Consider the following 26,566-nt stretch of genomic DNA (forward strand, 5'->3'; position numbering starts at 1 on the left):
CAGGCCTGCTAACCACTGCTCCCAATGCTTTAGTTAAGCATGAATGACTAGCATGTAAAGTGTTAGCATTAGTGACCCTACGGTTTGACCCTCAGGGTTGTTGTTTTTTGACCAGTTGACCACATTGTTTTGCTGCTACTTTCTTAGTCAGGGTTAAAGAGAGTCCGGCATCCGTCTGTCTTTTGAGCACCGTGGGGACTTTGGTGCTGAGCGGACAGCTGGTTCTGAGGACAGCCATGGCTTTTAAAAGGGTTTGAGTCGGAAAATTAGACAGATGGGTGCTTTCATCACTCCCAGGCACATTCGTAGGACTGAGGTGCCGTTGCCTCTCATGGAAAATTCAAGGTGAAACTCTCTCTTGAATGTGTGACAAAAAGAGTGTTCATGCACGATTGTGTCTCGACTCAATGCTTCTATGCTTTTATTTCTTACGACCTCCCATATACGAATACAAATACAAGAAAAAAAAGTTGAAGACACTTAATTGTCATTGTTGCATGTTGCAGAAGTTAGAGTGGGTTAACCCTGAGATGTTGCCAACAATCTGATGGCCACTGGTTATTAGAGAGGAGCAGTAGAAAAATGTTGTCATTGCCTGGGAAAGACAAGCGCGGACGTGCAAATGTGCAGGAAGAACATGGTTACATCTCACATGTGTTCCTCTTGTTCACTCCTGCATACTTACTTTTGTTTTCGTCTTGTCTCCTTAATACAGTAAGGCAAAAATAGAGACAGAGCACCGCTTCTAATATAATAATACAACTTAAACTGTAAATATATTTCAAACTTGAATTCCAAAACCCTTAAACAACACATTTGTATAACAACTCTTTAAAGGACAAGTCCACACACATATTATTCCCAATATGCTATATGTGCCCACAGTAGTCTAAACACAGCATTCTGATTAATATCACATTTGTGGAACATGAATTAAGCAGCAAAACCCACTTTTTTTCCCCTCCAGCTCAGGGGCGGCCATTTTGTCACTTGCCGTCGACTGAAAATGACATCACAGTTTCTCAGGGCGCAGGTAACGAGCAATCACAGCTCAGCTTGTGAATGTCACATGACCAAACTCAGGAAAGAGGTAAGCCATGATTGGTCGTTATTTGAGTCCTGAGCAGCTGTGATGGCATTTTCAATCAAAAGCAAGTGACAAAATGGCCGCCCGCTGAGATGGAGAAAAAACGGTGGATTTTGCTGCTTTATTCAAATTCCACAAACACAATATTAATCAGAATGTTGTGTTTCGACTAGTGGGGGTCCATACAACATATTACTGTAAATAATTTTTTGGGGTTGCTCTACATGTGTAATTGTTACAGTTGTAGCTACTAGTAAAGATACGCAAGTAATTGTCATCGGCTCACCTCATCCAGCACTGCCTCGGCCTCTTCCTCTGTTTTTCCAGGAAATCGGATCCTCATGGCTGTCAGCGCAGTCATTGTCTGACGTACAAGCTCCGCCTCTTGTTCTTTATTCCTTAAGTTAATTAGTGGATCACCCTAAACACATCCAATAAGATGTTATTGGTTTTTTTTAGAATAACAAGCTTCAAATGTTCCGATATGATGCCATAATAGCATTTTACATGATAATCATCTTTGCCATGAGTTCAATCTTTTCTTGTCTCGTCGCCTACTGTTGATTTATTGGAAATAATTGACGGTTATAGACGTCAAATATTCATTTTAACTATTTCTATTAGTTTAAAAAATGTTCCCACTTTTGTTAACAAGAGTATAAAAACCTAGATTTATTTTATTGTACATTAAGAACAGATATAAAATTTGTGATTAATCGTGAGTTAAGTCGTGCAATTAATTACGATTAAAAAATGTAATCGCCTGATGTTCCTAATTTTTAATAATCTTTCCTTTTCTTTTTTTATATCGCGTCAGGCGATTAAAATTTCTTATTGTAATTAATCGCATGACTTCAATAACTAGTTAACTCACGATTAATCATAAATTTTATATCTGTTCTAAATGTACGTTTCTAGGTTTTCATACTCTTGTTGATAAAAGTGGAATAGAAATAGTTCTAATGAAATTTTGATGTCAATAGATGAGTTCATATTTGATTTGATTAAAGAGGAAGTCAACCCCGATTTTTTTTTGGATAATAATATGGTCTATGTAACCCCACTAATCTAAATATGTTATTCTGTTTAATATTGCATTGGTGGAATATGAGTTAAGCAGCAAAATCCAGCCGTTTTTATCCATCTCAGGGGGCGGCCCTTTTGCCACTTGTTGTCGACTGAAGATGACATCAATGTTGCTCAGGTCTCAGGTAACAACCAATCACGACTCAGCTTCAGAAAACATGTGAGCTGTGATTGGCCTGAGCCCTGAGCAACTGTGATGTCATCTTCAGTCGACATCAAGTGGCAAAATGGCCGCCCGAGTTGGATTAAAAACGGCTGGATTTTGCTGCATTACTCATATTCCACAAATGTAATATCAATCAGAATGTCATGTTTAGACTAGTGAGGTTGACTTCCACTTTAAAATTTTTCCCATAGTTGGCAAATTAATCTGAAAATTACTGTACATGCACACAAGATGGGGCTTTTTACTGTCTATTAAAAGGAAAAAAACAAAATAGTGCCATTTGAATTCACTGTACTGAAAGATTACCAGGACACTTGTTTAGCAGGTAGCAGAACGGAGGAGGCAGGCGTTAAACGACAGATGGCAACATAATAGATACTCATTGTCACAGAGGACAGTTGGAAGAAGATGAAAAGGCAAAAAAAAAGTTGCAAAGAACAGAAAATAAAGTGTGTGTGTGTGTGTTTGTGATCTTACAACGTTGGAGTGGATGGTGCCCAGGCTGTTGCTGTGAGGCACACGGTGGGCAGAGCCACTGCGGCTTAGCGAATGAGAGCGTAGCGTTGCGGAGCTCGGCCGGACGAGGGTAGTGATGACGGGGACGTTGGGGGAGGGCCTAGTGGACAGCGCTCGCACTTCATTGGGCGACGAGAGGGAAGCGATGGACCGGGGGCAGGAGATGGAGCGTCTGATTGGGCCGGAGTGAGTCGGGGAAACGGAAGGGGCCGGGCTGGTTTTGATAGGCTTGGCTGCTGGTTTCCAATGCATCCGACCTGTGTGTGGTTTTAGACGATAAATATATTACGCCTTGGCAAGCACTGACCTTTTTTTCTGGGTGGTGAGATGACATTTCAGAGAATGAATATGCCCGAACATACGTCAAAGAACTCTCTCCGTCACCCTTGAAACTCCTCCATGGTCTTGTAGCCAGTGTGTTTGTCTTTGCTACGTATTTACTATGTGTGTCTGCGTCACATGTTCATGAGTGTGTGGCTGCTGAAGAATCCCTGCTTTGGATGCCAAATGAGAGCATTATGGGGCTTAGACATCCAGCCCCTTTGATGGCATGGTGTGGAGTGTGTCTTGGCACGGTTTGTTGTCTTGCATCCACTCACAAGCTCATTCACACTCCAAATGTTTCACGGCTTTGTCCGCTATTTCGTTACAAACGCGAGTGAGCTCATGCAAGCGTCTTTTTTTTTTTTTTACTCCTACTCAGTAGGTGGACTGCTTTATGTTCTTTCTGACAAGGACATTTGACATTTACTGTAGGCATATGTTTGTGTGGTTTATCAGTCTCACAATGAACAGGCAGCATTCCAGCATATATAGCAGATGTCCTATCAAGGTAATAGGAGAGTGTTTTCCATCAACTTTTCTTTCAGTCAATTGCTTGTTTTCAAAATGTCTGCCACTTCCTTGCTACATGCGTGGTCAAAAGTCTAAACATGTATTCACTCAATCAATTCTGTTGCACAGCCAATTCTGGGGCATGGGTGGGGGGTGGAGTACACCTTAAAAAAAATGGCCACTTGCAATTTCAAATTTGCATATTTGCACATGTTTTTTCAGTATTTGTTTCATGTAGTATAGTGATTGTTTATCAGTGTGGATATTTTGGGAAACATTTGGAGGTTTAATTTCATTTTCGCTTTTCAATGGGTGTCCATTAAACTGGGATTTTCACTATTCATGGGCCGGCTCGGGTCCAATCCGCTACTGTATAGACAACCCTCCATTGACACTCACAATTAGGGCTGGGCGATATGGCCAAAAAATCAGTCATTCAGGACGATTACGATTTTAATTGATTTTAATCTAATAAGCCCCACAAAGTTTTTTAACAGTTTCATTTATTCAAAAATAATTCCTGTGCAAAATTTTCAGACAACAATAATGTATACTGAGTCTAAATCAATTTTAACAAACTTAAAAATCATAGTTTGTGCTTAAATGCCCCAATTAAGTAGTTGGTAGCTATCGTAAACATGCCTTGTAAAACCACCCATCCGGTATTCTGCCACTTGTGCAACATTACAACATCTGCATGAAAGAGAGCATAAGAACAACATCTTTTAAAAATCCAGGAGACAAAATTCCATTTCACAAATTTTAAACAATTCAATTTTCAAAATGACGATTAATCCGATTTATTGCCCAGCCCTACTCACAATCACACTAGTATGTATTCAATGAAGCTAACATACAGTAACAGTTTTGGAAAAGTGGGGTCAAACCACCAACCACAGGAAAAAAAGAGACCCTAACCACACTAAACACATGGCACATTTCTGCAGCAAAATAATAGAAAGTCAGTGTCTTTTTTTCTTCCAATCCACGAGAAGATCTGTATTAAAAATGCTCATATAATAACGCTACAGTTTTATTGATACTGTCAGAGGTTGTAATTTCAAACAAGAACGTTATCCATATTAAAGCAATTTTTGCTTCTATCATGTAGCTAAATAAGGCGATAACAAACAGACCGGAGTACAGTTCTGAAGAACTGCAAACTATTCATAGGAAAAATAACCAACTACTTTACCTGAGCGTTCAGTCAAGTTCTTCTCCTTGCTCCCAAGGTCATAAGAGACTTTCTTCTCCCTCTTTTCTCCACTTCTTCCCCCTTCTGCTTTTCTCCTCTCTTCCTCCTCCTCTTCATCTGAGGATAAGCACGAGTTTTCAGCGCTGCTGCCGCTGGTGAAGTCAGCCAGGTAGTCTGGCCGCTGGCGTCGTGATGCCTGGCTGCACTCTGGCATGGTGGTCAAGGGCTGGCAGGGATAATCACATTTAAAGGCACGGATTGTAATACATGTCGTATCTATAAATACATACGGGTAAACTAGTTTTGGCAAAAACGACCAAAAAAGGAATGTTGATAAAACCGAATGTCTATCTACCATCCTGTAAGGCGACACGTTGATTAATAAAGCATGTATACATCTGTTATGTTACGATTAGCATGTCGGCGCTGCCATGCCAACCAAACTAATGGGCAGGAAGTGATCAGGAGGGCTTACGCAGTCGCCGCAGGCTCGTTGTGTGGGTGATTGATGGAGAGGGATGAAGACGGAAAGAGATTAAGCTCATGAGGAGACAATAAAGAGGAAGATAAGAGCATCAGGTTAATAGAGAGAGAAATTAGGAGGAGGGCCCACAGAGAGTTGAATTAAATGCGACTGGCTTGAGTTTTAGAAACCTGATGCTATTTAGCATGACACCATGTGCATAAAAAAAAAGAAAAGAAAAGGAAAACATGTATTTCTTTGTCAACATTGTCTGGACCAATCGGTTTCCTCAGCAGAAAATTAAGGAGGCCACTAGTTTAATTTTGTTTTTTGATTCAATGTGTCAATGCGCCAGCTTGTAAACAATGACAGCCCACAAAGAGAACAGCCGAGGGGCGAGGATGCTAACATGACAACAACACTTGTAATAGAATTGGACAACATTTCATCATTAAAAGAAGCGCAAACAATAGCAGTTTCCCAGTGGAAATAATGTTTTCATGTTTTTACAGTCTGGCTTAAGCAAGAGACTACTGGCACATGCATCTTAACCTGGTTGTCTTTTAATGGATGTGGCAGACAGATTCCACTCAATAAACGTCCACATTGATTTTCAATTTCTTTCCAATTTACAAACAGTGTCTATCAATTATTTCCAAATGGATTTGTGAAGGCCTCGATTGCAGACCAAGCTGCCAAAAAGACAATTTGGCTTGTGAGATTTGAGTAACCCGAGACAAAGAGCTTGATAAAACTAAGAGAAACAAGAGGGATATTGGAATGATGGTGGTGAAGATACATCTAAACTCTTAAAAGGAAAGTAAACCCCAAAAATTATTTGCAATAATATGTAGTTGGAATATGATTTAAGCAGCAAATCCACCCATTTTTACAAACTCGGGGGTCGGCCATTTTGCCATTTGCTGTCGACTGAAAATGTATCTCAGTAACAACCAATCACAGCTCAGCTTGCGAAAGTCACATGACCAAACTATTGAGCCCCGAGCAACTGTGATGTCATTTTCACTCGACAGCAAGTGGCAAAATGGCCGCCGCCTGAGATGGAAAAAAAACGGATGGTTTTTGCTGCTTAATTCATATTCCACAAATGGGGGCGCATACATACAACATATTGTCATAAAAAATTGGAGGTTGACTTCCCTTTTATTAAACAAGCTGAACTGAAAATGAAACTTCCTATCCTGCCTTGTGCCTCTTTCTTCCGTCTGCAATCACTATTTCTCACTCTATTCTAGCTTTTGGTTCAATTTTCACCAGATGGCGTGTGAGCACGACACCCCACGGAGTAAATTTACCCGTCGCAGCTCTTTCTTTCCCCGGCTCTGAATGTCTCTCTCCGCACATTCAACACCAGCGAAAGCGACGCCATCCAAATGAACTTGGACAACAGTGATTGTGTCTAAACAAGTCCTTATTCCAGCTAATGCATCACTGAACTGCCCTGTCGAGTGAGTGTTCCAGCCAATTTAGCCCTCAAGTGAGGAATGGATGTAGATGTGCGGGAAGAGAAACGAGACGTGGAAGGGAGGGCGAACAAAGCAAGGTGATGGAGGGAGTAATGTGCTGTCGAGGGAAATCTCGGGGGCGTGGAGGGGCATGTGACAGAGAAAGAGGGAGATGGAAAGATAGTGTGGCGAGAAAAGGAGGCGGTCTGACAGCTGTCCCCTTGAGGCACTCGGGTCCTTTCTTCGGGCCTCTCTGATTCTTTCCTCTCGAGCCTAACATGCTACTCGGAATCACATCCTATGTGTTCTCTGTGGGCATTACAGTATATCCGTGTTCCTGCCTAGCGACCACTCTCCCAAACTCCCCACCGTTGTACTTTTACTAGGGGTCCCTGGACTGGTCTTAAAGCACCTTAGAGCCACGTTGCCTTGAGGATTTGCCCATCAGCTTCTCGTCATCCAGTTCGCATTGCTCCAGCAGATCCAAGATGTCCTCCTCCTATATGGCAACACATACAAAAAACATCAGATAGGTGATAACTAAAGGAAGAATCTTAATTATGTATATACAAGGAATGGCATGTGATCAAGTTCTCAATACATCCACTGGACATATGGCGATGCTAATGGAGGCAAAATTTAGCAGAGGTGGTTCACAACCATCACTCAACTCAACCTTTTGCTATTTGGCCATTGATCAAATGCAGGCAAAGGTGCTTGTGATGTTATTTCACTACTAGAAGCACGGGGCCCGGGGGTTGTCCCTTGGCGCTGCCGTGGCCTGGGGGGCCCTGAGGTGTTGCGCTTGCTCTATCCTGGCAGGGGTCAACGGCTGCCCTTTCTTTTCTTTGATCCTTCCTCGGGTCTCCTGACAACCTCACGACTCTAGCTGCATTCTGAAGTATTCGGTTTAGGTGAACGGTATGGGATTTTTAATAGGTTTTAGGTGAACTAATGAATACACACTCACACACACGCACACACTCACCCACATACAAAATAAAAATTAATTTTAAAAATTTTAAAAAAGAGAGCAATGATGATGACATGTCAAATCGGTAAAATTACCGAATGAACAATACTGAGCTCTCCAGAAAAAAAGAAGAAAAAAAGAAGAAGAAAAAGTAGCACGAATAAAGTGATTCCGTTTACTTCACTTTCAGGTCTGTAAAAGGGGCTCTGTTTTTTTCTGTTTTTGTGAGGGTTTTACTTTCCTCTAATTATTATGTTTTTTGTTTTTATCATGGGCAACATTTGTATGCATATACACAAGATAAACTGTGACTATTTGAATACAGTGTGCACACTTCAAATTCCAAAATACACATTTCAGGTAATTATTGCCAGTATTATTCCACAAAGGGATGATAATGGGTGAACAAAATGGTGAAAGAAACTGCTGTAAGCAGGTAACCGCTAATATGGCATAATATTGCACAATATTTAGCAGTTTTCATTATAAACACTGGCCACAACATTGTGTAAACATGCACAATGTGAAATTAAAATTTAATATTTAATTGTACATAAACCGTCATTTGCGGGTCAAAATGGATGCCTTATTTGCGTGTTTATGTCCTGTTACTGTGCTTTGCTATTGCAAGGGTAAAAAGTTCACAGCGTCCAGCGTACGTTTCTTATTCCATAAGAGCAAGTGTGCAATCCAATTCTGTTTGGAGCAAACCTCCTGCTTGTTGAGGTTTGTTGAAAGAACAGTATTTTATATCTGTTCTTGGCAGCGTTTACCGTGACATTCTCTGCCACCACAACTTGGCCTCCACATTGACACAGGACATTAATTTCTCCATTTATTTCCACTATAATAAAACTGGGATTACTGCTCGTGGTTGTATGCCAGACAGTCGAGTCATGGCTGGGCACAGTACATAACATATGTCAGGTCAAGATTTTAAGGGATTTTTTCATAGAATGTAATATAACCTTTTCTGTTGCTGTCTTATGGTTTTGAACAATGGCTGCAAAATTGTTACCTTCTGGAAATACAGTGTCATTTTTTTGTGTTCTAACTTTTATAACACTTTTTATGAAACACTATAAAACTTTGCCACCGTGCCTTTGATACTTTCACTCAAAAAATGTAATCAGTCCATCTTCGAATGTACAGTATGCACTACCAGTATTTGATTCAATTGAAAATGATTTTGATTTACTGTATAGGCTATTAAGATGTTTGGGTTTTGTTGTAATATATTATAAAGGAGTATTGGGGTCACATTAATTGGCCAAAAATAGTACAATTATAAGAAAAATGTGTCAAATTATGAGATGAAAATCATGTTTTTTAAAAAGTGTAATATTTGACTAAGGGCAGTATCAGTCTTTGGCACAATCACCTTCAACTGATCATACTGATGATGGCCTTGATGTGTGCTTAGAACAGCTGGATCAAAAACAATTACATTTTGGTCAAAAATTTGACCGACCCACTACTTTGGTCAATTTTACCCAACTTAGGGTTGTTTTGTATTACAAAACAACAACAACAATTTTGGGGATTGTTTTGTACAAAAAAAGGGGATGTTTTGGGATGTTTGTCCAAAACAACCCTGGCAGTGTAAACTGCTGGGTGAAAAATAACCCAATTTTGGTTAGAAAAAAATTGGGTCAGTTTGAACCAACTTTGGATTGTGTTCTACCCCCCCCAAAAAAAATCTGTGTTGTGTTATAAAAAAAAATGTTTTGTACAAAACAACCCAGACAGTAAAACTGCTGGGTGAAAAATAACCCAGTGTTGGTCAAAAATTGGTCTGAGATGCTACTTGGGTCAATTTGACCCAACTTTGGGTTGTTTTCTAAAACAAACAAACAAGCAAACACATTGGGTTGTTCTGTACAAAACAACCCATACCGCTGGGTCAAATTGACCCAAGTAGCGTCTCGGACCAATTTTTGACCAATTGACCCAAGTCGTGGGTTGGTCCAATTTTTATTTCATTTTTTTTTTACCCAGGAGTTTTAAGAGAAACAATGTCAATCAAAACGGTGAACGTTTGCGTCAGGATCAGGCAAAACTTGTCTTGTCTGCTAAAATTCACATCCCTCGCAACCTGTCCTTTCTTGTAGGACAACCCTGTTGTCACATTGTGACACTATTATCTGAGCACAGTCTCATTTGTTCTTCTCGACTCATCTCCATCCTTTCACGCTTTGAACAAGATCGCATCTCTGTGTGTTGACTAAATGTGTGTTGACTAAATGTGTGTATTTCTTCTGCTTGCTCTCGATTGGCATCTGTATAAAAAAGAATCTGCTATAATGCCGCCTTCAAACACAATAACATTCTAAAATACAAAATGTGACAAGCAAGGGGTGGATGTTTCAACAAAAGCTGCAATAGTTGCACATGACATCTCTGTCAAATCTTTTCAGATTATTTGTGTGGTGGCAGTCCGACTGTCAAAAAACCCTCTTCGCCATTCACTCTCACTGTTAACTAATAGTTATCAACTTGAAGCCTTTTCACTAACAGTAACAAAAAGGAGAAAATAAAACAGGAAGAAAAAGAAACATGATATGTGGGAAGTGAATTGAGTCTCTCTGATTGGATGGAGTGAATTTGAAAAAGTGTCAGATAAAACAATTTCGGCATTACTTTCACATGACTTTTTTCAGGACCCTAATATAGATGCATTTTATTATCCATGTTTGCGAGTGCAAGTTACTGTTGACATATGATCCTGTACGTGAAAATGTGTGTGTACATCTGATAGTCAGCCACCAAGATACGTGCCTTCATTTGTTTCAGAGGATTATTCATTTCCTTCTGAAGCGAGGCAGCACGCCCAGCGAGGAAGGTCTCAAAGGCGGAAGAGAGCAGGCTTTCATACTTCTCCAACAGCAGCTTGTCGTCTGGGGGGTAAATACGTCTGTTGGCCGCAGAGACACATACACAAAGAGAGAGAAGAGCACGGATAGTGAGGGTGGAGTGAACCAAAAGGGAGAAAGAAGAGTCTTAAATGCAAGGAAGAAAGAATGGTGACAACTGAAAGAGACCAACTTCTGAAATTCTGAGAGTAGTTCATAAAGGAGAGATGTGGAAAAAGGGGGACAACATAGGAGGGAGGACAAGTGGTGACAGGAGAGGCTTGCGAGGGCTTATAAAGGACGATGGAGTGTGTGGCTGTTAAGAATTTGAAGTTTTGGCTCATCATGTGTGACAGATGAAACAAACAAAAAAAAACGAGCCACAGTAGTAAGAAACAAATTAATTCACTTCAATAACATGGTGTAAAATTATGAAGAGGCTGGAGGAATGTGAGTAGCACAAAAAAACGCAAACAAGTTGAAACCTTGAGACAAGAAACGGTATAAACGGCAGTCATTCTTAACTCATTCACTGCCATTGACGGTTATGGACGTCAAAAATTCATTTGAGCTATTTCTATTAGTTTGACATTTTTTTTAAACCTAGAATTTTTTAATTGTACATTTAGAACAGATATCACATTTGTGATTAATCGAGAGTTAACTAGTATGATTCAAAATGTAATAATGACGGCTCTAATTTTTAGCAATTTTTTCTTTTCTCTTTTAAATCGCGTCAGGCGATTAAAAATTGTAATTGTAATTAATCGCATGACTTCAATAGTTAACTCATTATTAATCACAAATGTTATATATGTTACTAAATGTACAATCTTTTTTTCTAGGATTTCATACTCTTGTTAATAAAAGTAGGAAAAATGTTAAAGTAATAGAAATAATTGAAATGAATTTTTGACATCTATAGCCGTCAATGGCAGTGAATGAGTTAATGTAGAACACATACCTTGACTGAGATGTCCACCAAACCCTCAAGACTAAACTAACAGTGCTCTGTGTTTTTGTTAGGCCTGAGGGGATTAGGGAAAATGTATAAACCACAGCCTGCTTATCCGGAGACTACATCTCCCAACATGTCCAAAGTCATCAGTTTAGCCATCACGTCAAAACCGTAACTTGACTAAACAAGCATGGTCAGTGTCCACATGTGGAGTCAAACTGGACTTTATTACAAATACAATAACACAGACACCCTGAAAGTAAAAAGATTACAAGCTATGTAATATTAACACAGCAGCAGCTGCGACCTGTGTCTTTCCTTGGCCAAATGTAATCTGAATATAGATTACAAATTAATGTAATTTTCTTTTTTTGGCAATGTATTTCCATGAGAGATGCAGGAGGTGCTGTGATTTTCAAACAAGGAAATGTCATGCTATTCAGAGTTTGCAAAAAGTACAATTTCAATGCCGCTAATGTTGTAGTTCAACAACAACAACAAAAATCAAGAAAAATATACCCCCAATTATAGCACAAAAAACACGACAACTCACATAAAGTCTTACCAGACCTCTACAAAATCTTGCAAGACTTCATCTTATCTTGTCGTACTGTTGCCACCACACAATGTCAGGGAGAAATAGCCATAAAACCAAAAATCTAATTGATTACAATGTAGCTATAGCGCCATGCTAGATACGGAACACATGAAAGCCAGCTTGCATGGGTTAGGGTTCAACATGCTGAGAAAAACCTTGGCGACAGAACCTTGACGTACTGACAAAAGAGTCATTCAGTAACTCTTGTTAGGAAAAAAAAAAAAGCACAATTCTATATGACAGAATAAAAGCCTATATGACAAAACAAGAGTGCCGAGAAAAACTAAGAGTGATTAATAGCATTGCAACTGACAACGTTCTCATCATAAGCGACATTTGCACAAGACTAGACAAACAAAGAGTGGCTAACATGTCATCATTAAAATGTATGTAAATTAGCTGACAAGTTGGTCATTCGGAACACACATCTGCTTGTACAGTACAATATTGCCAAGTGGATTTTAGCAATAGAATAATGGAATGCGGCGGTGAGAATACATCCCCCCACTCATTATTAAATGTGTCTGACAGTTTAAAAAGTTTGAATGCTACTTTTAAAGCATTGCAGTCAAACTAAGAGGTTCAAGTCATGTTTCAACACCGTAAAAATTCACATTTAAACTACCTCAATATCTGTTTATCAAGAAGAAGGGAAAAAAATCAATGTTTGAAGATGACTTCATTTTAACAAAAGTTGAATCCTTTTATATAAGTCAACAAACTGCACACTAAAGTGTTCATTATTCGTTTAACTCCCATATTAATAAGGCATCTTTTTGGCTTCCCATCAAGGCTACATTTTTCTCTTTCTTTGTAAGTACACTTAAAACAGTCTCCTTCTTGCAGTGAACAGAAATTATAATATCTGAGAAGGCAGAAGTGAATGCTTCTCAAAGAGCTCTATAAATCACCAGTGAACAGCAAAAGGCCACCACTTCAATTGTGGATGTTAACAGCTCCGTGTTGCACCCTTTTCCCTGAACATATGGACTTTTCATTATCACAATGACTCTGCAATACTTTAACATAAAATCTGACATTATCCGTTTCCTACAGTAGATAGATCCCATTTTTATCAGACTCTTCATTTCAGTAAATAGTGCCTTTCAGGTACCCATATTACGAGATGTTAAATAGATGATGGCACAATCCAGCTGGCTCGCCTGCACCTAACGATGAAGTTAGACTTATAACATGCAGAATGCAAAGCAGTGCAGGCATCAGACTCCAATTTTGTGCCAGGACTCCAATTGAATACAAAGCAGAATTTATCCTCAACTACCTTGACGAATATCTTAGATTTCAGAAAAAATATAGCAAATAAATTAACACAAACAATACTGGGATACCTGTCCATTAAGCATATACCACAGAATTTTGACTTTAATGTCAGAGTTTTCATTTTAATCTCAGATTTCTGACTTCCCCCACAATTCATAGCTTTACGTCACAGTTAGAATTCTCACTTTAAAGTCAGAATGCTGAGAATAAAGTCAGAATCCTGCTAACTTTTTTTTTTCCCTTCACTGGGCCTAATCCTCTTCCGTACCACTGACACTATACTATCTTTAAGTATTTTAGCAGCTCTGTGTGAATAGGATATTGTTTTAAAAACTTTGACGGAGGGGAGAACAGAAACAAACAGAGATTGTAGACATAATTTGCAAACAGCCTGATTTCATTTTGAAACTGGAATATAAATATACACAATGTCTGAGGTGCCTTCTTGCATTGCCAAAAATTACATGATGAGATGACATAATAGTATTTACTGTATTTGATGTGTGCTGTATGCAAGATTGATACATGGTCAAATTTCTGAATGGGTACAGAACTGTGAAATGTTTGGGAACCACTGCAAAAGACTGTTCTTGTGTAAAAAAAAATATATATATACGACCCTTATTGTGTAGTCTGCCATATGTGTACATATGAGGCAATGTTTGCACTACAAAAGTCTTGAATACAATATTTGTGCACAGTAAACCTTAAATTTAGCGAGTCATGACAATATAGGAGGGGTCCAAATTAGACTTCAAGCATCAAAATATTGGGCAACATTCCATTGTCTGTGAAACCGATATTGCCTGATAATCCCAGTTTACAGTCAAACGAAACTGCGATCAAACGAAACACCATTTGAAGTTGAAGTTTTCAGGTCATCAAACATTGTCAATGTCATATGAAACAAACTCAAGCTTTCATTGAGCTCAAGTGAAAATGTTGCTGACAGAACAGCCCGCGCGAGAGAAGCAGAAGCGAAAAAGCTTTACAAGGGCCAAGCTGTACATCAAAACTTGTTCAGTCACATTAAGAGGTGGATCTGATCCATCTGTGAGTCGGCACGCTATCTTCCAAGGTCTCGCCGAGTTAACAGAGTATAATACAAGTGCGGGGGAGAAAGGATGATTTGCAGCACACATACTGAGTCCTATTTTGTGCTGCAAAAGGAAAGAAACTTGCCATTAATGTGCTGCTTTCTTTTTCTACTTTACCTATAGCGCACAATATCTTCTCCTTGGAGCAATCGAAGAAATCAGACGGCCCCATAATTGTAAGGAGACATTAGTGTAATGATTTACAGGTTGCCTCTTCCTTACCTGTAGTTGCCCAGATGTTGTTTTTCATGCGCCTCCCTGCAGATCTGCTTGCGGACCTGCGCCAGTCGTTCTTTCTAGGAGAGGAGAGCGTCAAAAAGATGCATTCATTCAGGTGAAATTGTGCCTCATAGCATTAGACACCCATAAAGGCCTACATGCCACTGATACCTTTTAATATAGGTATTGTTATGAGGGGAGGAAAGGTTTGCACCAGGAACAGTGAGATCTAAGTGACATTTACGTTCAATAGACCGACACCTGAATGCGCACTTCAGCCATCATGTCCCTTTTTAAGTATAGGGGACACTTTCGTACCACTCACTGATTACTGCTGTGCTGTGGCTCATTCAAATGTAAATCAAAGAGGGTGCGAGGCGTGAAGTAATAGCAGCTATGGATGAGAAAAGCTCCCTGACTGAAATATAATTAAATGGTGAACACTTGTCTTGAGAAAATTAGGCTTTCAGTGTCTGCTTTTGGGGTTTTGGGGTTTTAAAGTGGAAAGCTTATGGATGTAATGACCGGTTAAGCGTCGCAATGTGTTCAATTAATTGTCCCTGATGAAACTTTGGAATACATACCGACAACTGCCTGTTAATGAAAAATTATCTAAAGTTCCATTTGTGAATTGTTTTTGAAAATCTTTTTAAACTTGCCACTAAAGTGGAGAAAACCATACAAGGTCTGCCAGTAAAGTTCCATATTTACATACTTCACCATGACAATACACCTGCTCATAGTGTAGTGAGCATCTGACAGTTCCTAATCGAGAAGAACATTGCTGAGCTGGAGCAACCTTCCCCAACCACCCAACCTGGCGTCATCAAGGGGCCCATTGATGACCAAGATTGCTGTGACGGCTGTGAAAGTGCCTTACATGACAGGGGGATTACATTTTTCATTTGGATTTGAAGCATATTTTTAATGACACCAGCCCTGTAACTTTTATGAAACACTATGTAATCCTTTACTTCATAAAAAAAAAAAACTAAACTAAATGAAAATGAAATGTTTTCTTTGTAACTCACAAGCTCTTCTCGTCTTCGCTCCAGGGTGTGACGCTGTCGCTCCCAGTCTGATGAGGCAGCCGAGAGTTTCTTTACGGAACCATGCCCGTAGAGTCGCCTCTGGGCCTCGGCTTTTTGCTGTGCCAGGTTGCGTTTCTTATCGCTGGCTCTACATCGACACAAACAAATACAAACTCAATGCAAAAAAAAAAAAGAAGCACGATACAGACACATCAGTGGCAGCAATGCACTGACGAAATATTTGTCCAAAAACACAGCGGAACTCGAAAGTCAAAACCAATCTGTTCAAGGACATGATCATGAGAACCACTGATTTTTTTTGTTCATACAAACTTAGGACGGCCCCCTCATTTAAATAACTTTTCCTTACATATTTCATGTTGGCATCGTTTGCAGCATGAAATAAATAAATACTGTATTAAAGCAGAAGTTTTTTTATTTATTGATTGATATGTAATTCTATTTATGTATTTATTCTGTATTTATTTCCACATTTATTTGAATTTTAAATTTGAATCTTGTTTTTTTTTGTTTTGTTTTTTTATATATAGATAATTTGTTTGTGTTTTTTATTTCCATTTATATGATTATTATTATTTGTTTAGGACTGTAGCTCATCAAAGGGAAGAGTGGAGGCAGAGTGTGGAGGCCTTGTCTGCCACCTGGCACAAAATGGATAGGTGAAGTGGTTTAAAAAAATATATATATGTTTTTATATCCTTTTTATTTTTTTATTTACACTTTTTATTTACACTTTTTATTTACACTTTTTATTTACACTTTTTATTTACACTTTTTATTTACACTTTTTATTTATTTATTTATGTTGGCAGTTATAGTCCCCCATGTGAGGGCATTATCAAAAACCCAAAGAATAGACCAAACATTATTTTTAAACGCACGTTCTTGTTTTTTTTTTTTAATTTTTTTTTCTTGTATGAGATGGCTTTTTTTCTAATCGCGGTAACTAGCTGAATGGTGCTTATTAAAGTTGCCTACTAGGTATTGCATTGCAACATTTGCATTTGTAAACATAGCTGAATTTGCCTTCTCAAGGTAATGCGACAGAAATGCTAGAAACAAAAAATACCACCCTGCCAAATATTGAACCCTACAATCAAATATGTCGCACAGACACAAACAAAACCGCTAACGGAAGATGAACATGACCAAACATCTAATTCAAGTAAGCCGTTGCTTGTCTGGAGAAAGGGCAATTCATTTTAGTCAATCGCTGGCCCTTAAAATTGGATATTGAGTGGCGTTAGGGTGGGGACAGAGGTTTATCAATGTCCATGCCCAGCCGGGTCTGAATTGATCCCACATTAATACAGTCGGTGCTGTGAGCGGACTCGGAGACCACAAGCCCTCCCTTTGGACGATCGAGCGAGGGAGAATAGAACAAAGACCACACGGTCATTTCAACATAGACATGAACATGTTGTCAATTGGAGAAAAAAAAAGTCCTTCCTCTTCCAACAATTTGATGATGAAATAATCAAAATAATCTGCGTTCAATCTGTACTGTAAAACCAGCGCCAAGATCAACAATGAGATTATTTTTCTTTTGAAACCATTTTGATTAGACATTTGTTTGGAGCTGCTGAGACGATGGAGGAAGTGATTTTTTTTTCCCGTCTCGTGGGATTGTTAAAACCCTCTTTAGAGCTGACCCCCATTGGATCTATTCCGCATGCAATTAATTAATTGTGTGCGTGTGTGTGCGTGTGTGCGTGTGTGTGTGATTTTGGAGCTGTAGAAAGCCAAGCGATCAATTCGTGGGCAAGTTCATGACCAGAATTAGGAAAAGAAGGGAACTTCCTCAATTGACTGTGAGGAAAATTAACAAACAATTATACAATTGTTGTACTTAAGCATTATTTTTAATGGAATGGGAGAAGAGCAGCCCAGTAGAAGTAGAGCTTGGACCTTTTTGTTTTGAGTTTGTATCTTCTCCCTATGCTTACGTGGGTTCTCTCCGGGTACTTTGGTGTGCTCACACATTCCAAAAACTAATTGAAGACTCGAAATTATCCATCGGGTATGTTAAGTTGAACAGTTGTCTATGTGCGTTTGCCCTGTGACTGACAGGGAAAAAGGCCCAAGTCATCTGAAATGGACTCTAGATAACCCATGACCCCTGAGCACGATCAGCATTGAGAATTGTATGGAAGCTACGGCAGACTCTCTGTCTGAATATTCTGAACTCCAGTGTTGTATTATTCAGAAGAGTCATGCCATGAAAGGGAAAGTTACCACCGCTGCTCAACTTTCCACAGCTGGCATCATGTTGTTGTAAAGTAGTTGAGATTGAAAACAAGTAGTGCACTCCATTTCTCATTTGCATAAGATGCAAGTAGTCAACAATCAATTCCACAACCAACAAAAAAACACATACTAATTATTAAGTCATCTAAAGTGTTGAAAATAGCTTGAGACTAAGAGTCGGTTTCTTTTCTTTTCTTTTGTTGCCTCATGATTAAAAGTATAGATGTTTTTTTTTTTTGGGACAAAAATGAGCGCAAACAGTGAGGCTAAATATATTTCAGTGTGTCTGCAGATTAATTTCTGCCAATTACAATTGTCTCGGTTTTCTTATTGCATCACTTTTGTTTTCTTTTGGGGTTTTTTTTGTGTTTTTTTGCTGTTGGTGCGCACCAGTAAGCAATATATGGTATGATATCAATTTTAATGATGCAATGTTTGTCAATTCAAGCAAAAGTATTGTTTTGGGAGATGTGAGGATTCCCCCCAATAGCAACAATACAGTATTATGCTTGCATAAACATTAGATCAAATTGTTTCTCTAAATAAAAAACACCAGACAACTGAACCTCTAATCCCCCCCCAAAAGTAACATTTGAAGTTAGCTTTGCACTAGAAGCATAACAGATTCCTAAACTGAACTGTATCAGAGAACATTACCTAATGTTGAGCAGTTTCAGAGCGTTGAGCAAAACTCCTCTCTTGACATCAAAATCAATCTTCTGATCTGTCCCAAAGCTTGGAGCTCGATTGATCTGTTAAAAGAGATTAAGAGTGAATATATATATTTCCACTTCAACTACTTTTGTCATCCAGGTCATTGTAATCGTCACCTATTGCTTTTTCTCAAATTATTATTATTATTACATTGTAGCCAGTTGCAAAGGGGAAGTTCTGAAAAGAGAAGAAACTTTTCTGGTGAAAGTAAAACGAGTCAAATGGAAAGGAGAGTGCCCTGAAAAAGTATTAATTTTTTTACATGTGGCACTTTTCAACCACAAACATCAAAGTTTTTCTTTTTTCTAAATTGAGATTTTGTCTGCTCGACTAACACAAAAATTTAAAACCCGTGTGTCATTTCCATTCCGCTCAACTATTGCTTGCTACTTTATGTTGGGCTATCACATAAAATCTCAACAAAATACACAAGTTTATAAATGTGAGGTTACAAAATGTGAAGAAGTTAAAAGGTATGAATACTTCTTCAAGGCACTGTATGTTTTTGATGAATGAGAAAGTGACCCTTACCATTTAAAACAGTAAGCAATGCGAGAAGTATATAGGCCAGGAACTCAAATTGTCAAAAATGCACATTAAAAAATGTTCCTGCATAAGAACTTCAACAATTTATCTTATTTCCATCGTATTCAATTAAGAATTCTCTCAGGGCCAATCGAACAACCCAAACAGAAAAACACACAACAGCCCAATTCGATGGCAGAAGGAGCAATGAACCTGTGCATCCACCAGTTGTTATCATTCATATGACAAAATAAGTCATGATTTCCTGCGAGTATATCAGCTTTGTGTTCAATTTCACTAATTGAGTTAGGTCTTCATTATTTCAATATACATTGTTTTGTGTGCAATGAGATTATTCTCATGTAAAATGGGTGCCTTGTCTAAAAAAAAATGTCAGCAAACACTGCAATAGCCAATGTGTTATTTGAAGAAAATAAGGCTAAATCACTAAACTCTTACTGTATATTTCAAAATAGTCCAGTTCAATGTCACATATTGTATCAGGTGTAATACCAAACACAAAACATCTATCTATTCTGGCTTTCACTTCGTTTTCCAAGGAGATCAAAAATGGAGTTTAACAGGCCGCAAGGGTAACGTCTTCTTTTTGTTATGAGTTATTGCATTTGTAGGTCTTTATATTTGGTCACTGAAGCTTCGTAGTTCACTCGCCTGACTTCTGCGCAGGCGGCGTGGCTTCCTTTCCCGCTCATTGATGGTGTGAATGTGAATGCTCGTCTTTCTTTCACTGTGCATTGAGATTGACTATTAGGCTACCGCTCCCCATGACCATGAACAGGAGATAAAGCGGTGCAGTATATGAACGGAAGGATGATCTTTACATTTATGACTGCTTTAAAGCAGAATGATGGGAGTTTCTTTCTTTCTTCTCTTCTTTTTTACTCCTGGCTCCCCCGACAGCTATCAATTTACTGTCAAGCTAAAATCTAAAAGTTAATAATGATAATAATAATAATAAATATGATGATGATTATTATGATTATTATAACAACAACATGAAGATAAAGGCATTGAAAGCCTATTAAATTAAATTGTAAGAATTCATATTGAATGTCAAAAAAGCACAATGTTAAAATATATCAAACATCTGATCAGTTATAAAGAATTTGAGTGTAAGGGAGAGAAAAGTATATAACTTGCTAGAATATTTATGATTTTTTTAACTTTCTGATGTATTTCCCATGATACGCACTAGAAGGTGGATGAATGGCGAAAATGTGTTTCAGAACATCCGCAGTTGAACGAAATATATTCAGGTAGTCTGGTCGATATTTTCGTCTGAAAAATGGTTCACTCGTCCCTATCCTCTTTTTGTAAAGCTGTTAAACATACAATGTTGGTGGAATTGCAACAATGATCCACTCAGGGATTTAAAAAAAAAAAAGAAGAGTGAAAACAGCATCAGGCCTTTTGGAACTGTAAAGATTTTTGAGAAAGAGCCCCTTTTACAGAGATGTGCAAAGTCCCTGGCGCTCAGGAACTCCATCTCGCTTTCTTCCTCCTCTGAACGAGTCCTTGCTAATCCTCACACAAAGGTGCTTACTGTTCTGTGACAGATTGGGGAACAAAGCTGTAAAATGATATTTCACAAGCAAAACCAAACTCCAAGGAACTGACCGGGCCAGGTTGTTGACCGTGTTGCCAACAGTGGGGCAGATTGTTTAAAAATAAATAAATTAATAAATAAAAGAGAGAAGAGCCAGCACAAAAAAACAAAGCAAAGTGAAATTATCTAACAGCCCTCTCCGTGAACAACAAATGTCTTTTGTCGAGACTCTTTGACATCATAATCTCAGCAATTGCAATCTAGTGTCCGGTATTTTGCTTTAGTTTTTGGAATTGTCCAAAGATGTAAAAGCTTTAAAAAAAAAAAGTCGATTAGGGGTCAGTATGGATGATCTGGATAGCACTTTTTTTCAGACCAATATCAATATCGATACCACTTTTAATACATTAAATTTCAACCAAAAAAAGCTATGACAGAATAAAATGAAAAAAACACACCTATACATCCCAATATAGTATTATCCTAAAAGGGGCAGTAACGGGAAAAATCAACATTTTGGAGCTTTTCGTCATGTTAAAATGCTAACTCCTCATCCAAAGCATCACCGAAGTGGTGTTTTCTAGTGATGGCAAAATGAAGCTTCATGAAGCATTTGCGATATTTTTTGACTCCTCTAGGTGGCACTCATGATTCAAAGATGCAATGCAAATGTAATCCATTTTCATTGCACTTGCCTTTATCTTTAAACCAAGAGCACCATCTAGAGGAGTCAAAAAATATCGCAAATGCTTCATGAAGCTTCATTTTGCCATCACTAGTGTTTTCCTCCATTCGCCCCTGTATGAAAAATTCGAGGTCATTCTACTCTCCAAGCACCAGCCCCTCCCAATCCGAGAAAACGAGCGGGTGCTCACTCTATGACGTCATCAGGTGCGGACCCACCCCCCGCGCCACCTATGCTGACTAAGCACACGCCCACTTTCTATGAGACCTCCATGCTCGCAGTATAGTGATAAACGTAGCCTTTATTCGTAAAATGTCCTCACAAGTAGAAAACTATCAACAACCGATTCTTCTGTGCACTGAGGACAGAGCTACATTTGGACTAAAAAGTTCTGCTTCTATTTAAGCTCTTGCTGATATGACAGGCAGAATGAAAAGAAATAAGGCTTTCAAGTGCCTATAGGAAAAAGGCAGACGGCTGTGATCCCGCGGACGGTTGTCTCGTTACTTGTCTTCATTTCTTAGTCTGATTTATGGTGTCAAGCTGTCAAGGTAAGACGGGCACGGCAGCACTTGCTGTGCCTTTCTTTGCTCTCGCGCAGTCTTACTCTCAGCTTGCCGCACTCGGTTCGTTTCTCCTACCTCTCTCCTTCTTACTGTCTTTCAGCCCATTTTCAACCCACTGTCTGGTTGCTACCTTAATTCATCGTTCCCTCTGTATTTCTCCATTTCCCTCCCCTGGCAGAGGAAGTCTGGCCAGTCTGGTTCTAATGAACCCCTGCTGGCTCCAAAAGCCCCCACTCTGATTTCCTTAAGTGACTCTGGCAGGATCTTAGAGGAGCCCTTGGTTGCTCCAAGACGCATTCAATAAAAATGTCAGATGAAAAGATTAGACACTCCTTTTACTCCAGCTTTGATTCCTTTTAGCATCGACATGGCATCAATGTAACCCAAATATCACTTAGTTGAGCAGTGTAAGTATGCGAGAAAGTACGTCTATCATGTCAGTAACTTTTTACAGGACAACTTTATCCTCTTACGACCAACCAATTATGCATGACAGGATCAGAGGCTGTGCGGAAAATGTTTAAAATCTAAAGTAATCTTGGGGCTCTTTACCTCCACTGTAAACTATGTGTAGCTTTTAAGTTTATGTAATTAATTACCACCAAATATATATTTTTCTTTGTTTCTCACTGCATAACGCATGAATCGTAAAGACAAAAAACGGGCATATGCACAGGGTAGGTGTCGATAAAGCTTTGGTAACTGGTAAAATTGGTCTGAATTCACCAAAATCACGTGACACCGCCTGCGCCATAACTTAGACCTGCTTTCAGCCGGTCTAAAGTTAAATCTACTCTCAGACACCAAATCGTCAGGTGTGCCAGGAGCGTGCAAAAGAAAGCAGAGCATGTATGGTCAGGCAAATTCCCAAACACGTCAAACTAGCCTTGCAGGAGCACAAAAATCAAGATGTGCCACTTTTTACACCTGTCTACGAAAATAGTGTCCTGCGTTTCATTGAACTTCCTGTCTAGATTCTCAGTCCCATCAGTTATTAATGCTATTTCAAACTTTCATAATTTTGCCTAGTAACTCAATGGCAATATAACTTGGTCCTTGAGAATAAAACTATAGTGGACATCGATTTACTACCTGTGCCCCATAACAACATGGCCATGGGGGCGACCCAACACCAATCAGCTGCCTTCTTTTCCAAAACAAATCACCATCCATTGTATGCCTGGAGAAGTCGTCTGCAAGGTCTCCTCTTGATTAATCAGTTCAGTCAAATTCCTCCCTCTTATTATTCTCAGCAGTGTGTAAACAAGCGCTGCTTCGTCAAGGCTCTGCCTCGCACAATGGAGGGTATCGGCACAGTCCAACCGCTGCCAGAATGAAGTGTTTGTTGCGGAGATATTGTGGAAAGTACAGCAGAACAGGAGAGTGATTAAGCAGAAGAGCAATTACACAATGGATGGACAGACGGAGAGACAGATACCCAGTTGAAGTGATTATCAATCTACATATTAGTCTAAACACCTTGGTGCAGATGCTCGGTTTTTGGGATCTATAAAAAAGACATCAAGATAGATCATTTCAAAAAGGGAACTAAAATTCAATAACTGAGATTAATGTGGTTGCACAATTGTGCACACCCACTTACACCTGTGAATGTAGCTGGAGAGTGAACCAAACACATTCAAACTCATGTTTAGTGAGTCAGAATACACTTATTTAAAGTGCCTTTGATTAACCCCAAATACATTTGAGATGTTCTAGTAGCCTTTTCATGACAATTCTCTGCAGTCTTGCAAAAGCCTGAAGGTTTTTGTGCTAAAAGTGACTGCGATTTTCAACTGTTCATAGTTCCTTCCACCAGGGCCGGCCGAGGGCATAGGCAAACTAGGCGGTCGCATAGGGCGCCATCTAGTGGAGGGGGCGCCAAATTGCAGGGCAAAAAAAAGAAAAAGATAACAAATATTTTTTTCCCTCAGGTTTTCTAAAATAAAATATGTAAATAACCCTGCTATTATTTTTGCATTGCAGAATTGTGTTGTTTTATTGTGCTATTATAGTATGGTTGATACTTTTATTTTGAAGGATACAGGAAAAGGTCTCATAAAACGGTAGGAACTGACGTAAGTCGTGACATACTTAGTAGCGCCGTCTTCCAAGTGCAGAGAAGACGTGTGCGCGCCACTGAAAATCAGTGAACAATTCTTTAGCACCTGGCTGAGAAGGGAACGAGGTTCGTATTGGAGCAATGTTTAATTGTTTAACTAATGTTGCTATATTTCATGTTCATTGTGTAATTTACTGCATAGCAAAACGTTACCGTTTTCGTCCACTGGAGTGTGCTAACGCTCCTTGGTAAATATTTAGCAATGCTATTGCTGAAGATTCTGTTTTATTGACCAAGAATCTGTATTTCTGTCTGGTATATTTTTGTTTTAAAGTAAATATAAATTGTTCTCTAGAGTTTGTCAAGGCTATAAACGGTAATAATTTAAGGCAATTCATTTATAGTATATGGTAGGGTGACCCAATGTGTCCTCCTTTGGGAGGACAGAGAATTTTCTTACGTCCTGTTGGGGCGTCCGAGTTTTTTTTTTTTTTATAAATTCATGAAAATGTCCGGTTGGCATTGCGTGACTAATAGGAGGTAAAGTACACTGTGTAACGGCGACTGGTAGTGATGGCAAAATGAAGCTTCATGAAGCATTTGCGATATTTTTTGACTCCTCTAGATGGCACTCATGATTCAAAGATGCAATGCAAATGTAATCCATTTTCATTAAACTTGCCTTTATCTTTAAACCAAGAGCACCATCGAGAGGAGTCAAAAAATATCGCAAATGAGTCATGAAGCTTCATTTTGCCATCACTAGCGACTGGTACCACAATTTCAAATGGGAATATGGTCACCCTAGTATATGGCTTAAATACGGTAAAAGGATACACAAAACATACCATTTGAGTTCTTAATGGCAATTTTTGTTTATTTGTATTGTAGCTCCTACGGTGTGTTCACACAAAGGAAGGTTTAATAAAAGTTGTGAACCATCAGTTGGAGAGACCACCTTTATTTCAACCGAGGATGCTACAAAATGTTGTAGAGCATATATATTTTATTTATTTTACATTATTACATTACATTATTTATATATCTTATATTATACCGCATAAATATTTTATATAATAATTATTTTTGACCCTGAATCTGACCTGCTGCTCCTGTTTACAGTGAAAGGTAGTGATGGGAAAATGAAGCTTCATGAAGCACTTGCGATACTTTTTGACTCTAAAAGATGGCACTCATGATTCAAAGATGCAATGCAAATGTAATCCATTTTCATTGCACTTGCCTTTATCTTTAAACCAAGAGCACCATCTAGAGGAGTCAAAAAATATCGCAAATGCTTCATGAAGCTTCATTTTGCCATCACTAGTGAAAGGTAGGGGGCGGGGTCGCGCATCATGTCAGAGTGTTAGCGCTATTGTTAGATGGATGGCTCGCTTATGTTGTTGTCTATACATCAAAAACCTTTACAATGAAAAGGTCCAAGCCCTCAGGTACTGCATTAAGAAAGCGGCGAAAGGAGGAGGAAAAACAGGCCCAGGGTAGAGGCATGTATGTCAGTCAATCAGAATTGTCTATTAAAATAAACATCAAAATAGCTTTAATTTTTGTCAATTTTTTTAAGTTTCCTGTCAATTGTTAACAAAATGGGCGGCCGTCATTGACCATATTATTTTTATTACTTTTTATATGTATCTTACACAAATATATTGTACATAGTTTGAAAACATTTTGTAGTTAATAATGTCAGCACAAATTGCACTAAACAGTTGTATTGCACTGTACTTATGCTAATTATTTGTATTACTTGTAGTTGTCTGGGGGGGAGGCTACAATCTACACTTTCGCCAAGGGCACCAAATCACCTTCCACCTTGACGAAGTCCTCATTTCCAGTTAGAGAAAAACAGCCGCAAACATCATCCTGCCACCGTCATGCTTCTCTGTATAAATGGTGTTCTTTTGATGATGAGAAGTGCCAATCATACCTTATGGAAATATGGCCGAAAAGTTCAAGGTTACATCATCAGATTATAACATTTTCCCACCGTGTTTGGGAGGTTTTGTGTTCAGTGTTTCCTAGCAGAAAAGTCTATTAAGGCAGCTGAACTTCATTTAGTTAATCAGAGAAATAAATGGTGGCAGGTGCTGGCTCCCATATAACGTAAGTTGTAATGTGAATGGCAAATTCCGCAATAGGGTGTGCACACTTGTGCAACCTTTATCTCAGGTGTTTATTTGTACTTTTTGAGGGTTTCTTTTCTTTTCAATTGAGTTGTACAAATTACCGGTTACATTAATGCTGGAAAAAAAATTGAAAAAATGTAACTTGGTCTTATTTTTTAATATCACAAAACCTGCCATTTTAACAGGGGTATGTAGACTTTTCACATTCCGTAG

At 38.8% G+C, this 26,566-nt stretch overlaps 1 protein-coding gene across 3 annotated transcripts in view; it reads right to left on the reverse strand.

The window, feature by feature from the left end:
* ttll7 (tubulin tyrosine ligase-like family, member 7) overlaps positions 1-26,566 on the reverse strand; it is an 81,113-nt gene that overhangs the window by 18,145 nt on the left and 36,402 nt on the right. For all 3 annotated transcript variants that reach the window (XM_086089586.1, XM_086089587.1, XM_086089585.1), the window contains exons 10-17: positions 18,748-18,842; positions 15,823-15,970; positions 14,795-14,868; positions 10,565-10,700; positions 7,226-7,312; positions 4,885-5,110; positions 2,817-3,112; positions 1,374-1,508 (exon numbers count right to left, since the gene is read on the reverse strand). In XM_086089586.1, the coding sequence (XP_085945712.1) occupies positions 1,374-1,508; positions 2,817-3,112; positions 4,885-5,110; positions 7,226-7,312; positions 10,565-10,700; positions 14,795-14,868; positions 15,823-15,970; positions 18,748-18,842 (1,197 nt within the window). The remainder of the gene's footprint in view (positions 1-1,373; positions 1,509-2,816; positions 3,113-4,884; positions 5,111-7,225; positions 7,313-10,564; positions 10,701-14,794; positions 14,869-15,822; positions 15,971-18,747; positions 18,843-26,566) is intronic.

Source organism: Leptonotus elevatus, chromosome 11 (genome assembly GCF_054856555.1).
Source record: "Leptonotus elevatus isolate MCC_2025b chromosome 11, RoL_Lele_1.0, whole genome shotgun sequence".
Lineage (NCBI taxonomy): Eukaryota > Metazoa > Chordata > Actinopteri > Syngnathiformes > Syngnathidae > Leptonotus > Leptonotus elevatus.